Source organism: Gloeophyllum trabeum, assembly GCF_000344685.1.
Source record: "Gloeophyllum trabeum ATCC 11539 unplaced genomic scaffold GLOTRscaffold_00013, whole genome shotgun sequence".
NCBI lineage: Eukaryota > Fungi > Basidiomycota > Agaricomycetes > Gloeophyllales > Gloeophyllaceae > Gloeophyllum > Gloeophyllum trabeum.
Genome location: NW_006920422.1, coordinates 28,767 through 44,170, shown reverse-complemented (window position 1 = coordinate 44,170; position 15,404 = coordinate 28,767). Strand labels below are relative to the sequence as shown.

Sequence of the window (15,404 nt, the reverse complement as noted above, 5' to 3'; positions counted from 1 at the left end):
GCAGGTCACTTGCTGCGACGGCCGGTAACGACGCGTTAGACGTTGTTGCATGAACAGCCTGGTCGACTGACGGTGAAACTATCGCTAAGAAAAGAGCGGCAGACGGTGAGAAGCGGGAATGGCTGCGCACGGCTGTGGCTGTGGATGCTGTACAGCGCCGATGGATTAATTGAGGCCAGTCACGACTCAACGTTCAACTGCATGGCTGCTGCCCCGCCGGTCCCTCCTCGCCCGTCCTCCGCCGCTGACCACGACACGCCGCCGCCGGTGCCCCCGTTGCCGCCCAACTTCCGCCCGTCCAGCGACGAATCCCCGCCGCACTTTGAGGCGCCCTTGGCAGCCCCGCGCCCGACCAGAGCTGACCCAGACGTGCCAGCAAACGTGCGTAACCGTGAGTCTCACGCCCCTTATCTGACCAGATCGCGCAGATGGCTCGCACCCTCGACGAGCAGCTCTCGCCGCCGCCGTTCCCGTCCGTCCGCGCCATGCCCCAGCACGACTACTACCGCCACACGCCCCACCCGCCAGCGCCCCCGCCCCCGCCCGGCAGCATCAACCTCGCCCCCGGCTTTGCTGTCCCGTCGCAGGCCCGCGGTCCCAGCCCGGCTCCCCCGCCCCCGCCTCCCAACAACGCCCAATGGTCCGGCTGGAACCCGTCCGTCTCCCCGCCACCGCCAGCGCTGCCCTACCCGGGCTCGCCCCCGCCCCCGCCGAACCAAACCCCCAGCGTCAACTCCCTCTCGTCCTCCATGGCCGCCCTCTCCTTTGACGCCCCGCAGCATCCAACCCACCCCCCGCGCGCCACCTCCGTCTACTCCACCTACGGTCCGCCTGCAAAACCACCCTCTCCGCCCCGCGCCCAGGCCGGCGTCCCCTCGCTCACCGCGCCCCTCCCCACCACCGCCTCCCTCGCCGCCGTCCTCCCCTCCGTCCAGCGCCCCGACGCAGACCCCGCCGCCCGCGTCTCCTGGTGCAAGGACGTCCTCGCCCTCGTCGACCGCGTCCACCACGCCGGCGCCGACGCCCCCGTCGGCCCCGCCCACATCGCCGACGCACAGCTCCAGCGCCTCGCCGACCTCGCCGTCCCCATGCTCCTCCAGATCGCCGCCGCCACCCAGCAGCAGCAGCACCAGCAGAGCCCCATGCCGCGCCACGTCGCCGAGGCCGTCTACCTCCGCGCCACCATCCAGGCCACCGGCGCGTACCCGCAGTACTGCCCGCACAACCCCCGCGCCGCCTTTCGCGATTTCGAGCAGGCCGCCAGGAGCGGGTACGCCGCCGCGTGGTTCAAGCTCGGGCGCGACTATGAAAACTTTAACGACCTCCAGCACGCCAAGGACTGCTTCGAGCGCGGCGTCAAGCTCGGCGTCGAGAGCTGCTTATACGTGAGTCGCCTGTTACTATCCATGCTCCTCTCACTAACGCACCCAGCGCATGGGCATGGCGCATCTCATGGGCCAGCTCGGCCTCCCGCCCAAACCCGAGCTCGCGCTCCCCCTGCTCCAGAAAGCCGCCACGCTCGCGAGCACCGACGTCCCCCAGCCCGCCTACGTCTACGGCCTCCTCCTCCTCTCCGAGTTCGCGCACGTCCAGATCCCGCCCTACCTCTTCACCCCGCTCATCCCCCCCGGCTCGTCCCTCCACGCCGAGGCGCGCCGCCACCTCGAGCGCGCCGCCTACCTCAACTTTGCGCCCGCCCAGTACAAGCTCGGCCACGCGTACGAGTACGCGCAGCCGCCCTTCCCGTACGACCCGCTGCTCAGCGTGCAGTACTATTCCCTCGCCAGCCAGCAGGGCGAGATCGAGGCCGACATGGCCCTCAGCAAATGGTTCCTCTGCGGCGCCGAGGGCTGCTTTGAAAAGGACGAGGCGCTCGCGTACACCTTTGCCGAAAAGGCCGCGCGCAGGGGCCTCCCGAGCGCCGAGTTTGCCATGGGCTACTATGCCGAGGTCGGCGTCGGCGGGCCCAAGGACATCGACGCTGCCAGGAAGTGGTACACCAGGGTGAGTCGCCCCCCTGGCAATCTACTCGCACTGCCTCTCTCACACCCATCCCCCAGGCCTCGCAGCACGGCAACGCCGACGCGGCCGAGCGCCTCGCCGCGCTCAGCCAGCCCGCCCCGCAGGCGCTCTCCCGCCAGGAGCACGACGCGCTCACCGAGAGCCAGCTCGTCCGCAAGCGCACCCAGGCGAAGCAGCGCTCCGACGCGCGCCCGGGCGCGCAGCCGCCCCTCCCGCCGCCGGCCGCGGGGCACAGCCAGCGCGTCGTCGACGTCATCCGCAAGAACTCGGTCGCGCAGGGGCCCGCGATTCCGCAGCAGCAGCAACAACAGCAGCAGCAGCAGCACCCGACGCTCGCGACGCAGACGGGCGTGGCGACCCCGCGGCCCCAGCCGCAGCGCGCGCACCCGCAGGCGCAGCGCTACACACTCACGGACCCCGGCGCGGACCCGCGCAGGGCGCAGAGCCCCGCGCGCCAGCAGTCGCCCGCGGGCCGCCCGCCTGCGCAGAGGATACCGTCCGGCGGCGCGCCCCTCCCGGAACCCAGTGCGGGCGAGAGCCCCAGGCCACGCCCGGCAAAGGGCCCCGCGACGTTTGAGGAGATGGGCTTCCAGAGTAAGAAGTTGGATGATAAGGATTGTGTGATCATGTGAGGGGGGTGGATGGGTGGGTAGGGGATGTCGACGACTTGCTGATAGTACGGACTTTTTTTTCGTTTTGTCTTTTCCTTTGATTCGCTATCTTACGACTGTATCCCGATATTCAGCACTCCATGTATTTATTATACCATAGGCGTGGACGGATCGAATGCATACAGAAAGTTGTCAGCTCCATTTTGCGAGCCTGCCAGTCGACTCTGCCGCCGGCTGCCTTACGACACGGTCCTGATAAGCTTCGGCACCTTTCGATCGTTATTTTCTACTGACCTTCTTGCTTTCCGAGACTATTCCTGCCTGCCCTTGCTCATCGTGAGCACTGGCGATAACGAAGCAGGATATGCGGTTGCATCTGCATTCACTGGGTAATTATGGACGGACCGACCTTCCTATCTCTACACAATATACCATAAAGTCGGATTTATCGCGGTCAACGTCAAGCCTTCGCATCTCTTAAGCGGCAACGAAGTCTGCTCGTTTGACCGATCCATCAAGCTCGCAGCTCAGCGCTCAGCAACGAAGATGCATGTTCTGCTTGAGCTCTTGAGCCTCTCCGTCTTTGGAGCCTTCGCTCTGGTTGCTGCTGCCGAAACCACCGTCTGGGGGAACTATTACAACTACTGGATCAAGAACGGTTCCACGTTCGACCTCACCCGCGGCAGCTCCAACGGCAGCATCACGATCCAGACGAGCAGCAAGGGCAACTCGTCCATCGTCATCGACCTAGCAAAGACCGGCATGGTTATCGTGGACATGCAAAGTGCGTATTGGACCTTGATCGGATGGTTCGCTTATGAACTTGGTCGCTTCAGACTTTTTCCTGCATCCGGAGCTTTCTCCGTCTGCGACTGCCGGGCGAGCTGCAGTCGCCCCTACAGTCGAGACAGTGCTTGCTCTCCGGAAAGCGGGAGTCAAGATCCTCTGGGTGCAGGTACGTGGATTGCTCGGACACTCCACACCATGTGAACCTCCGAATATTCAGTGGGGCCTCACCCCGAACGACATCCTCGGCATGCCCCCATCGCTATTGTACGGGTTCGCGAGCGACGGTACGCCCAACTCGACGTTCGGATCCGACATGGGCACGCTTTCGGACGGCACGCACTTGGGGCCCTTGCTTATGAGGGACTCTTGGAATGCCCAGGCGTATGGGGACCTATGGCCCCTCCAGCAAGCGGGTCTTGCCTTTGGTACCGATTTCTTCTTTAATAAGAGTGAGCATGGGTCTTCATCGCTCGTCTGCACCCCACAGTAACAAGACAAGTTTCCTTCAGACCGTCTGAGCGGTATCAACGGGCGCGCTGAGACGCCCTTGAGCATATTCCTTGAGGACAACTCGTTGACAACGCTCTTCTTCAGTGGAGTCAACATTGACCAGTAGGAGAACCGACCCGATGTGCCTTGACACTCGCTGATCTTGCTACTCGTAGGTGTGTATGGGGAACTCTCCTTGATGCGTATTATCGAGTGAGCCTCTACCAAGTATACAGAGACCATAGTGAACTGACGTTCCTTAGGGATACGATGTCATTCTGGTTGAAGACATGTCTGCCACAACGTCGCCAGAATACGCCACCCAGATGACCTTGTATAACGGAGCAGGTGCGTCTGATTGGCGGATGTGCCGGCTCTTCCTGATCCTGGTCCTGATTATTTGAAGGTGACGGATGGATTACGAACTCGACTCAAATATTGGCAGCACTTGAATAGCCATCAGTTGTATATCGTGCCCCATGACTTCTTTGCAAAGGACGTAGAGCAGTGCTCCACTCTAAGGGTTGACCAGAGAACGAAATTCGAGGCCTAAAGGCTGACTGCGACTGTACCTACTCTGTTGCCCGACACAGTGGAAACTTACGCGGTTTCAATAGCTCTTCATGCTCGTATTGCGGAGCCCCGCAACTTCATTATCGGACCTACGGACCGGGCAGGTGAACCTTGATGCGAGTCTGTCGAAAAGATTAGGGGATCTGCTGCTCGATCGCTGCGGCCCGAGTAACAGAGTCTGCTTCTGTTAATATTCCCGTCCATTACAGCGGGCTGGTGAAGTTTGGATTCCTGCCGCGAAGATGACCCAAACGTACACATCAGCAGGTAGCCAAACCGCTATTCGGTGGTACCCTCCTGCATATGATATCCGTGTGGAAGCCGTCCCACTCCCAAGGTACGAAGCATTGACGGATGACCAGCCAGAGCTGACGAGGACGCAGCATTGAACACCCTGACGATGCAATCGTCAAGATCAAAGTAAGGCATTCCGGGAATCGGCATGCAGTTCGATAACTCGCGTATTTTCTTTATAGCTAGGCGGACTCTGTGGCAGCGATCTTCATGTATACCGGGGACATGAAGACGTCGATGCACCGTAAGATCTTTCGCTGGTTGACTCCAAGCTTGGAAGCTGAAATGTCAATTTACAGATTGATATGTGGGCATGAGTTCGTCGGCGAAGTTGTGGCATTAGGGTCCAGCTTCACGCCCGAGTCATCCGGGCGGCCTCCACTGTATTCGTCCTTGCGCTTAGGCGATAAAGTTGTCTCGCCTTTCACAGTGTCTTGTGGAGAGTGCCAGTACGTCAACCATCTTGCGAACGCGACGGCTTACCTAAGTAATGTCCCTCAAGTTTCTGTCGCGTGGGTTCTACCTGCCGTTGCATACATTCGCAGCTGTTCGGCATCCCCGCTCTACCCGGTGGACAGGCACAGTATGTACGAGTCCCCAAAGCAGGGGGTACACTGTTCAAGATCGAAGGGCAGACTTCCCAGATCTCAGATACTTCCCTGATTCTCTTAGGAGATATCCTACCGACTGGTGCATTTGCGGCATTGCAAGCATTGCAGCATCCAAAGTTGCTGCCGTTCTTCACGTCACAGCCGTATCCCTTCAGCTCCCAACCATTGGCATCTATACTTAAAAGTAGTGGCATTGAACTCCCTCAATCCCTGATCCGCGATGAAGATAAGGTCCTGACCTTGGCCGTAGTTGGGTTGGGACCCGTAGGAGTGGTACGCCAGGGCCCATTATGACGCGCGGAGACCTGCTAAAATTTCCCTCCAGTGCACTATAGTCTCGCTGTTGGATCTTCTCGCAAAATCCGACGTCGCATTTAAGATAGTCGCCATAGACCCAATTGAAGAAAGGCGCAAAAAGATCAAAGAAGTATATAGAGCTGTCGACGCCAGAGACCGAGGGCGGGGAACCTTCGAAGTCGCCTCCATCGAGGATGGCAAGAAAACAGTACATCAATGGACAAACGGCACTGGCTGTAACGCCGTTCTAGAGGTATTCGTCCGGTCTCCCCTTCCCAGGTTATTATTGTTTGGCTCAGCATGTGCTCCTAGATTGTGGGTAATAACAGCGCTCTCACCCTCGCCTACGAGCTTGTGCGACCTTTCGGTGTAATCAGCTCCGTGGGTGTGCACCAAGGCCCGCAACTACCTTTTACCGGAAGAGATGTGTACAACAAGAACGTCTCGTTCGAGTTCGGCAGATGTCCTGTGCGCGCCATTTTTCCGATAACGCTCGAGGTTCTGTTGAAGCGTCAAGACGTCTTTGGTGGAGTTGGCGGAGCCGCGAGCCTAGTAGAGAAGGTCGTGGGCTTTGATCAAGCTGCGGAAAGCTACGAGCTCTTCGACAAAGGAAAATGCGGGAAAGTACTGTTCGACCCGTGGAGATAGTTCGGAGTAAATTCATAGCATGCGCACTTTCCCAATCACACGAGCCTTGGGTCGAGGAATACGCACTACCTGTGACGGAAAGGACATACACGGGACTGCTGTCATCGAAGCCTCAGTGCCGAAGTAAGCGCCAAAATGAGTAGGAGGGCCTTAACGGCCAATGCGGCTCGGTCCACCGACACGGTTGCTGTAAGACTTCCGAGTGCTCCGTCCGTCATGCTTACGTTCCCAGATAAAGCTGGCTTGCGTACTGTGAACGTAAGTATGCTTCGAATACCCACGTCCTAGGGACAGTACATAGGAGGGGCCATGGTGGTCCACGTCGGAGGAAACGGTCTAACGCTCCAAGATGACCAAGACGCCGAGCGTGTCTGTAGTGATCATAGGAGCCGGGTGAGTCCACCAAGCGTCTATGAAGAACGGTCGATGCTGAGATTTATCTATCAGCATAGGGGGGTTAACCTTCGCTATCGCTCTGAAAAGACAGCTGCGGCTTGAGGACTTCAAAGTGAGACGTTTTACGGACCTGATGCAACATGTGCCTACTACCTGCGCAGATCTTCGAAAGAGCCGACGACGTGGGAGGGACTTGGAGGGTGCGTTAGTCTGTCAGGCATTAAAGAAGCAAGTTATAACTTGAACGTACGTGAAGGATAACTGCTATCCTGTAAGTAGCTCATTTATACAGCTGTTCGAGTGAGTCGACTCATCCATAGGCATGATAGGGCTGCTCTTCCGATATTCCGATCCACTGGTATTCCCTATATTCGGACCTCGATCCCAACTGGCCCAGTGTCCTCGGATACCAGCCCCAAATCGAAGCGTATTGGAGAAAGCTGACTCACAAATATTCCCTTTTGGAAAAGATTTCGTTTGGTACGGAGGTCGTGTCAGCCAAATGGGACTCCCAGCGGGATATGTACTGCGTCAAAGCACGGGATATGGCAGGTAACGAAACCGAATGTTTCGCCAAGATCGTGATATCCGCCGTTGGGTTGCTGAGTGAACCTGCCTATCCCCCCGGCGTGGAGGAGGAGTTAAAGCTAAGTCCGTCTCTGCGAACTTTCAAGGGCCCTATGTGGCATTCTTCAAGGTGGGGGGAGGCAACACCGCTCCACGGCAAGACAGTCGGTGTAGTTGGCAACGCTGCTTCTGCGTGAGCAATCCGAGCCGTCGTATGCGTAACGATATCCGCTCACTCAAGTTCAATGTGCGACGTAGGGCCCAGTTCATTCCGATTATTTCGAAAGACCCGACAGTCAAGGTGATCAACTTCTGTAGGTCGCCCAATTGGTTTATCTCGTTGGTAAGGGTTGGGACCACTAATAATCCATCAAGACGTGACTGACTGGGATTCCCTAAGCCAAATCCTACGTACCACAGCATCACGCGATGGATATTTGCTCATTTCCAATTCGCCATGCGTGTTCATTACTATTACTTGGCGTTCAGGGTGAGAAGCGTGCAAAAGGTGTGGCTGCTCAGCTGACCGCTCCGCGGTATTCTGTAACAGGATGATCTGCTGTTTGCTCTGAGGAAGTATACGTCCTTCAATCGGGTTTCTATCCAGGTATGCCCGAGGCCTTGATGATCAGGCACAGGACCCACTCACGGCACGGCAACTTTAGGCAGCGAAGGACTACATCTTAGCACGAGCGCCCAAGAAGTATCATGAGAGGATAGTGCCCGACTTTCGTGAGTCCTCATTGGGCTGCTGTCTAGGCAGGCGTAATGCCTCATGACCGTTTGCTTCATTGCGTGATATCACCGCTAGCCATCGGCTGCAAGCGGTACATTGTCGACGTCGGGTACCTCGACAGCCTCAAGCGCGATAACGTCGAACTGAACTGGGACGGATTCAAAGCACTGTATAGCGAAGGCGTGGTCACTGGTAAAGGTGCGATGGCCGGCCCTGGGCTGCCACACTGCTCGTAAATGTTGACCGGAGATGATCGTCCCAGGTGAACGAGTGCCGGTGGACATTATCATATTTGCAACTGGATTCAAGGTGGTACGTACCCGACTTACGAGCTGTCGCCTCCTCTACATCCGTTTCCATAGTCGCATTACGCCGTGAGAGTTGTCGGCACAAATGGGTCAATACAAGAGTTCTTTGATGCGCAAGGCGGTCCTACTGCCTACATCGGAACGTCGGTACCTACCTTTCCAAACTTTTTCTTCGTATACGGTGAGTGGGGTCGCGTGCGGCGCTTGCCACATCTTCTCTCTGAACGATCGGATTCGTAGGCCCGAATACTGTGATGGGACATGGATCGGTCGTCTGTACCGTCGAAACTCAAGTAAATCAAGCCACCGGCTCGCCACATATCTTTGTTACTCACAAACTGTCATTATCTCTGTTCTCTGTAGGTCGGCTACATTTTACAACTGATCTCGCCGATACTCGACGGGCATCTATCAAGAATCACAGTCACCCAGGAGGCGTGCGATGCGTACAACACGTACATTCAGTCCCAGCTTTCCTCCCCCTCGTCCCCACTTATGCGGTGCAAGTCCTGGTTCCGCGCGGGGCCCGACCAGTCCGGCAAGGTGATATCGACGTTCCCGGACCCGTGGCTCGCGTTCTGGTGGTACCTGCGCCGGCCGGCATGGGGGGACTACGAATGCTACGACCGGGCAGGGAAAAGGATTCCCTGGGGCGTGCCGCAGCACTGGCAGGACATTTCTCGTCCCGTCGTTGGGCTATTCTATGATGCGGTTAGTTTGTGCAGCACGGTGCTGTGCCGGGTACGTCAGAGCGTGCTTGGCTACGTACGCCGGTGATAGTTAGAGGACCTGCGTTTGTTGGACGAAGTCCCCAGGCAGCCAAGCACTCTCTAGAAAGCACGAGAGAGCGCTCTTTGCATTCGGAAGAAGTCTTTATGACAAGTTGTTTGCGTGAACTTGTAGTGACCCACATCAACCTCCGCCTGACGGCATGATTTGTGGGTCAATATTCTGGATCTTGTTTATTGCTCCAAGTGAATCGAGGCTGTGCTAGACACGCGCTTGAACATGTATAGCATGTCATCCATGGACAATGAGCAAAGCGAAGTGACGAGCGCTTACAGTCTATTGAATAGCGGTGGATCTTGCCTGAGAGCTCGAATTCTACGAAAGGCTAAGCGTAGGCGATTGTGGACAAAGTTCTGACGTTCCCTACGAAATTTGGGAATTTGTCAAGGCTTGTAAGCCAATGAGTTGGTTCGGATAAGTATGGGCGCTGATCGAGTATGTGCTCACCGACCATGCTTGTGGCATGCCGCGGTCGCAATTGCAGATCATCCTTGCCGAGGGTGAAGAGGGACTTGACAACGTGACATCATGCACGAGTCCCTTGCAAAAGACTCGGCCGCCGGGAGGATGAGGCGACATCATCAGAAGTCTGGCAGAGCCCAGCGATGGCGAGCAACCGAGCCTCGTTTCGCTAACCTTGCTTGGCCGAGATCAGAGTTAGAGCCAGCGCGAAGGTAGCCAGAAGGAGGGTACGATGTTCTTGAAGAATCAGGTGTGTGGCATCGAGCAAGAATCCAAGCCGGATCCAACTGAGCTGGTATCGCAGGATGCAACAGGGCCCGCCCCCATAGGCGAGATTAGATGCGCCAATGCGTGCAAAAGCGGTAATGATTTGCGCAGCAGGATACGTTTATGGCGATGGCCCCGAGGGCCTGGTGCGCAGGTGCACACACTGGCAACAACGTGGGCATCAACGGACGAGAACCCGGCGGCAGTGCCGTACCTCCGAGCATGACAATCGAAATATCTAGAACGTGGAGAGTGCGCGTTTGACTTTGCGTGAGCGTGTGTACTTACAGGACTTGCATCGATCCGGGGCCGGTGCGTGCTTACCCCGACAGACTTACGAGTTTGCACGCCGCCAGCGCATGTGATGTCCGTGGACCCGGAGGCTCACCGAGAAGCCATCAATTTGGTCTTTGCAATGGTATGACGACTGCCATTGACATTTCCATCTGGGACAATTGTAGAAGCGGCGGACGGGGTTGTGGACTGTGGACTGTGGAATGTGGTACCGAATGGCTAGGATCAGTCGACGCCGGCCTATCAGAGTGTGCGAGCAGCCAGAGCGATGGATGTGGCCGACGCAACAGATGGCCAGGCCGCCGCCGACGAGTATTTTGTGGCCGTTGTGGATTGCTCTCTCGATCAAAGGTCAACTTTGTCGCCACGCGAGGATTCCCACATTAATTGAGAGCTTCGCTCCACCCGCCCTGAAAGAAGCCATCAGCATCAGCCACCGAGGAACGCAGGCTTCGAGAATTCCCTGATCGTCGCGGGGCATACACAAACTGCATTTTGTCATACAAGATACGTACACGGTACTATCGCTAAGCGCCATATGTGACATTTTACATTGCATATAACATAGCAATAAATAAGAAAGCCTGACCGTCAGATGCAGATACGAGGGCAACAAGTCTAGATCAGCAAAGATAACAAGCAACGATAACAAAGTGACGAGTCCCAGAAGAAAGCGAAGAAGCAGCAAAAAAAAGGAAAATCTAACCAGCGCGGACGCCCTGGGCGTTGTTTTGCGGCGGGACGTTGTTTTGCGACGGCGGGGCGATGTTGTTTTGCGGGAGGATGGGCCAGCGCGAGACGGCGTTGATGCTCCCGCGGCACTTGTGGTTCTCGAGGCGGCGCTGGCTCGAGAAAAAGCGGCTGCACTCCTTGCAGAGCCACTCGCACACCTTGCCGTGCTGCGAGACCTCGTGGCGGAGGCGGTCGTGGCGGCGCGAGAAGACCTCCTTGCAGCCCTCCATCGTGCACGGCACGCACTTGCGCACCTTGGGCTTGTGCGCCTCCATGTGCACGCGCCGCGTGTACTCGCTCGTGAACTTGCGCGTGCAGCCCGGGTGCAGGCACGGGTGCCGCCGCACGCGCTGCGTCTTGCCCAGCGTCTGCGCGGTGCCCTCGCTCTCGGTCGGCTCGGGCGACGTCGGCGGGCACGAGGCGGCGCTGTAGTTGGCAAAGTCGTCGAACTGGGGGCCCAGGGGCGGGCTGTAGCGGCTGGAGACGGTCGTGGTGGGGCTGAGGAGTTGCTCGGAAAGGTCGGAGAGGGAGTTGGGGTAGGAGGAGGAGGAAGAGGACGACGAGGGGCCGAGGCTGGAGAGCGGGGAGGTGAGGACCGACTCGACTGGCTCGGGCTCCTGCGTTTTTTCAGGGACACTCGTAAAGTCCGCCCCTGGGGCCCGAGTGAGCGATGCGGCAGTCCAGGCAAGGGACGGCAGGACTTACCGGTGTACTGCATGTTGGCGAGGTTTGTGATATCAAAGTAGGAGCCGTCGAGGGAGGATGGGGCGTTGCCTGCGCATGCGGCGGCAAAGTCGTCGACGGCGCCAAGTTTGGTCCACTCTGCTGGCCACACCTGGCCTTCAGGCATGCCCATGTCGCCTGGTGCCACGCGTCAATGCCTGCCTTTCACCCCAGAGTGAAGACACTTACTGGCGACGCCGACCTCACACGCGTAGGTGTTGGACGAGGATGGCTGGGGTGACGCTTGAGCAAAGTCAGACCAGAGTTGTCGGCATGCCGGAGCGAGACTCTTACAATCGCTGTGGTCCTGCTGCGAAGTCGTGCTGGTCGACGGGAAGGTGGTGGAGACGGCGAGGCAGGTGCCGTTGTCGGTGGAGACGGTGTGGAAGTTGATGGAGATGCCGAGGCCGACGAGCTGAGGGGGGACGTGGCGCTGCTGCTGGGACTTGATGCTGAAGGTGCAGGAGCCGTCGTCGGGGGAGAGGCCGACGAGGAGCTGGAAGCGGGCGAGGTCGTCGAGGGAGAGCGTGAGAGACATGGCGGCGACGGGCGGCGGGCGACTGGCGGCGGGCGACTGGCGAGCAGCAGGCGTTTGCAGCGTCGTATATATACACGCGTCCGGGGCGCATACAGTCTGATAAGATTTGGATTTTCATAACGAGCCTAGCGCAAGTGTCAGGGGACGTCACAGCTGATGGCGACGTCCTGCGCCGATTCGCGACTTTGACACCGACGCACGCGCGCAACGCCGACGTTTTCCATTGGCTTCCACGGCGATCTCCCTGCCATCGCAAATGCTTCCGCCAAGATCACAGATTGATCAGATCGGGCTCCCCGTCGCTCTTCACTTTGTATACCCCGCTGTCTTTCGAGCTTTTTCAAAATAATCGGAACCTGTCTTGACCAATAATCCCCGAACGGTAAAATATGACATGTATCTACATATAGAGGATCTTTCCGGGTCGTCCCTCCACAGACCTAACCCGCGTGCACATAATAATCAAATAATGACCGCCACCCCCCCGGCGCACTCGCCCACGACCCGGTATCATCACCCATCCTTCTCGCAATTTCTCCAGCGTCCTGGAAGCGCACCTCCCGCCACGTCGGTACCGAGCATCTCAGAGAGGCTGTGCAGGCCCTGCGTTCCCGACAAGGCAGTTGCCCTGCCCGTCCAAACCCTCCCATCGCATACCAGCCAATCACAGCGGCCCGTCCCGGCCACCCAGCCGCGCGAGCCGCGCCTCCAGACGTGCAATGCGCTGCACAAGCTCGCTGTGCCGCCGCTCCATCCCGTCCAGCGCCCGCTCCGACAGGCCTCCCCCGGGCTCCGGCGTCCGCTCCCCCCGCTCGCCCGCCCCCACCGACAGCCGACGCAGCGGAAGCGACCTGCTCATCGACGTCGGCGAGCGGCTCCTCCTCGACCCGCCGGACATCGCAGAGCTCGGCCGCGCGCTCGGGCTCGGGCTTGGCGGGCCCTCCGTCCCGCTGCCGTCGTCCCCCAGCGACGATACGTCGCCCGCGTCCACCACCGAAGTGGACAGCGACCGGCCCACCCGCGGTGTCATGTCAAACCGTAGCTCTTTCCTAAGGCTGGCTGAGCCCGACCGCCCGCGGCCAAGCGCAGAGGGGGGCTCCCCGAGCCCCATACCGCGCGGCTTCTTCCCGCTCTCAATCATCTTTTTCCGCGCACTCATCCCTACGCACTCCAGCAGCTGCTTCATAGCCTCGCGGTCGGACACTGGCCGCCGCGAGTCAGTGCGGCGGATCGTCCCCGTCCTTGGAACAGTATTCGGCTGGTGGCCTTGTCCTTTGCGCAGCGGCGTCACGAACGGATGCGTGCCAGGCAATGTCACTTTCGAAACGCGCGGGGTGTGCAGATCGTCGCGCGCGTGCGAACGCGCAGGCGACGGCGCCATACACAAGTCCGAGTCGGCTCCTGCTGGCCCGAACGCGTCGACACGCGGGCCCCACGAGAATCCGATGAACGACGCGACGGCACGTTCGCGCATCGACGACGAGCGGGACTGCGAGAGCCGCTGCGCAGGCGTGGCCTGCAAGATCGACTGCGCGTCCGCCGAGGCGCCCGGGCCCGAGAGAGGGGACGACTGGAAGAGCTGCGAGAATCGGAACCCCTGCGAGGGCGTGTCGTCCGCAGGCCCATCAGCCGTCGCGTCCGCGGGTGCGGCGTACGTATATTGCGGGAGGTGCAGGCTTTCCGGGGGATCGCCTGGACAATGTATCGTAGAATGATTGTCTGTAGGAAAACGGCTTGACTTACGCTCGTGGAGATCGCCCCAGTCGATCCCGTCGAAGAACGGATGCGCGACAATGTCCGAGATGCTGTGCCGCCCGAGTCGCTCGCTCGCGTCGGTAAGAAGCCTGTCAACGCACGTCAATCACTACTCTAACAGCCGCTACGTTGATGTACCCCCGTATCAAACTCTGCAGATTCGCAGATACCTCCACCCCGGGCTTGTTGAAGCGGAGGCTGACCTGGTGCGAACGAGATTAGCGAGAGACAGACAGTTGGACGTGAAGTAACTTGCCTTATGATCCATGATCCGGAGGTACGTCGTGCGCACATCGTCGGCGAAGAACGGCGCGACGCCGTACACCATCTCGTACAACATCACCCCGAAGCTCCACCAGTCCGTCTCGCGCCCGTACCCTTCTCTTCCTTCATCCCTGCGCGGGGCCGGGCGATCGTCGTCGTCGTCGTCGTCCAAGTCGAGCGCCATGAGTGCCTGCTCGTGTGCTTCGAGGATCTCGGGCGAGATGTAGTCGCACGTCCCGCACGGGACGAGACAGTACCGCGTCGGCACTAGCTGGGCGCCGTCTGGCCTGGGAGGAAGCAGCGGCGCCGCCGATCCAAAGTCAATGAGCAGAACGCGGCTCGCCGCCGTGAGCACGAAATTCTGCGGCTTGACGTCGCTGTACAAAGTACCGGGGGACAAACGGCTTCAGAACGCGGCGACGGGAGGCAGGGAACGGTACGCAGGAGTGAAGGGGATTTACCGATGAACGAAGCCCTGCGCGTGGCACCAGTGGACGGCGCTGGCGATCTGGGGCGCCCACCAGCGCACGTCCGCCTCGGGGATGCGCATGCCGCGCGGGCTGGACTCGAGCACGTCCCAGAGCGTGCCGCCCTCGGCGTAGTCCATCACGAGGTTGAGGTGCGTGGGCGTCTGGAAGGCGCAGAGCAGGTGCGGCGCCCACCGGCTGGCGTGCTGCGCCGCGCGGAGGAGCAGATCGCGCTCGACCTGCGGGAAGCATTGCTTCGCGGGGGAGAAGCTCGTTGACAGGGCAGTTATAACGGCATGGAAGGAGCGGCGCTCACCTCGGCGTTGCGCAGGGCAAACTGCTTGTCTATTGACTTGCGGACGTAGACGCGGCCATCGCATTTACAGCTGACGACGTCGACCTGCGGTGTCACTTAGCGGGGTCGTCGGATCTGCGACTAATTCACTCACCACGCCAAACTGGCCGTACTCTAGGGTTCCCAGAAGCTGGAGGTCCTTGTCGGTGAAGCGCAGACTATCAACTTCCTTGGTCTTTGCTTTGGATACCATCCGCAAACGAGTGATGACTTTTGACGCAGCCGTACGGGTATTGAGTAGTATACGTACCCGTCTTTCCAATTACGCTCTGGCCGTGCAGGAGTCTATCGAGTGCGAGACCCTCTTCGTCGTCGTCGCCGTTGCTCTGGAGCAGCTCGGCCAGCCGCGCTTTCCGGTTCCTCCAAGACATTGACATGGCTTTCAGGCGTGATCAATTTAGGAGGTGATTGTAGAAT

The 15,404-nt window shown here is 59.1% G+C and overlaps 6 protein-coding genes across 6 annotated transcripts; 4 read left to right on the top strand and 2 right to left on the bottom strand.

Moving 5' to 3' along the window:
• Positions 1-201: 201 nt before the first annotated feature.
• GLOTRDRAFT_80148 (HCP-like protein) lies at positions 202-2,853 on the top strand (the record flags this gene model as incomplete). The annotated part of the gene is made up of 5 exons (XM_007871024.1): positions 202-381; positions 429-472; positions 602-1,385; positions 1,432-2,004; positions 2,061-2,853. The coding sequence occupies 5 exons, from the start codon at positions 202-204 to the stop codon at positions 2,652-2,654; spliced, it is 2,175 nt and encodes a 724-aa protein (XP_007869215.1). The 3' UTR covers positions 2,655-2,853.
• A 326-nt stretch (positions 2,854-3,179) lies between these two features.
• GLOTRDRAFT_47780 (Isochorismatase hydrolase) lies at positions 3,180-4,367 on the top strand (the record flags this gene model as incomplete). The annotated part of the gene is made up of 7 exons (XM_007871001.1): positions 3,180-3,417; positions 3,470-3,588; positions 3,640-3,871; positions 3,932-4,034; positions 4,088-4,124; positions 4,175-4,259; positions 4,318-4,367. The coding sequence occupies 7 exons, from the start codon at positions 3,180-3,182 to the stop codon at positions 4,365-4,367; spliced, it is 864 nt and encodes a 287-aa protein (XP_007869192.1).
• Positions 4,368-4,750: 383 nt separating this feature from the next.
• Positions 4,751-6,334, top strand: GLOTRDRAFT_14790 (uncharacterized protein; the record flags this gene model as incomplete). Its single annotated transcript, XM_007870949.2, has 7 exons — positions 4,751-4,821; positions 4,868-4,904; positions 4,961-5,022; positions 5,078-5,227; positions 5,281-5,662; positions 5,715-5,939; positions 5,999-6,334. Coding segments are annotated over 7 exons (1,263 nt in total), but the record flags the coding sequence as incomplete, so codon positions are not given.
• A 349-nt stretch (positions 6,335-6,683) lies between these two features.
• On the top strand, positions 6,684-9,175 carry GLOTRDRAFT_132133 (FAD/NAD P-binding domain-containing protein; the record flags this gene model as incomplete). The annotated part of the gene is made up of 15 exons (XM_007871023.1): positions 6,684-6,727; positions 6,782-6,842; positions 6,892-6,930; positions 6,987-7,001; positions 7,060-7,490; positions 7,556-7,640; positions 7,698-7,787; positions 7,848-7,904; positions 7,963-8,029; positions 8,109-8,231; positions 8,296-8,345; positions 8,396-8,522; positions 8,582-8,634; positions 8,705-9,052; positions 9,122-9,175. 15 exons carry the CDS (start codon positions 6,684-6,686, stop codon positions 9,173-9,175), a joined length of 1,644 nt encoding a protein of 547 aa, XP_007869214.1.
• A 1,679-nt stretch (positions 9,176-10,854) lies between these two features.
• On the bottom strand, positions 10,855-12,146 carry GLOTRDRAFT_95705 (uncharacterized protein; the record flags this gene model as incomplete). Its single annotated transcript, XM_007871022.1, has 4 exons — positions 10,855-11,537; positions 11,591-11,746; positions 11,798-11,851; positions 11,903-12,146. 4 exons carry the CDS (start codon positions 12,144-12,146, stop codon positions 10,855-10,857), a joined length of 1,137 nt encoding a protein of 378 aa, XP_007869213.1.
• Positions 12,147-12,810: 664 nt separating this feature from the next.
• Positions 12,811-15,364, bottom strand: GLOTRDRAFT_95704 (kinase-like protein; the record flags this gene model as incomplete). The annotated part of the gene is made up of 7 exons (XM_007871021.1): positions 12,811-13,838; positions 13,890-13,990; positions 14,105-14,542; positions 14,627-14,886; positions 14,949-15,032; positions 15,082-15,167; positions 15,238-15,364. 7 exons carry the CDS (start codon positions 15,362-15,364, stop codon positions 12,811-12,813), a joined length of 2,124 nt encoding a protein of 707 aa, XP_007869212.1.
• Positions 15,365-15,404: the final 40 nt, after the last annotated feature.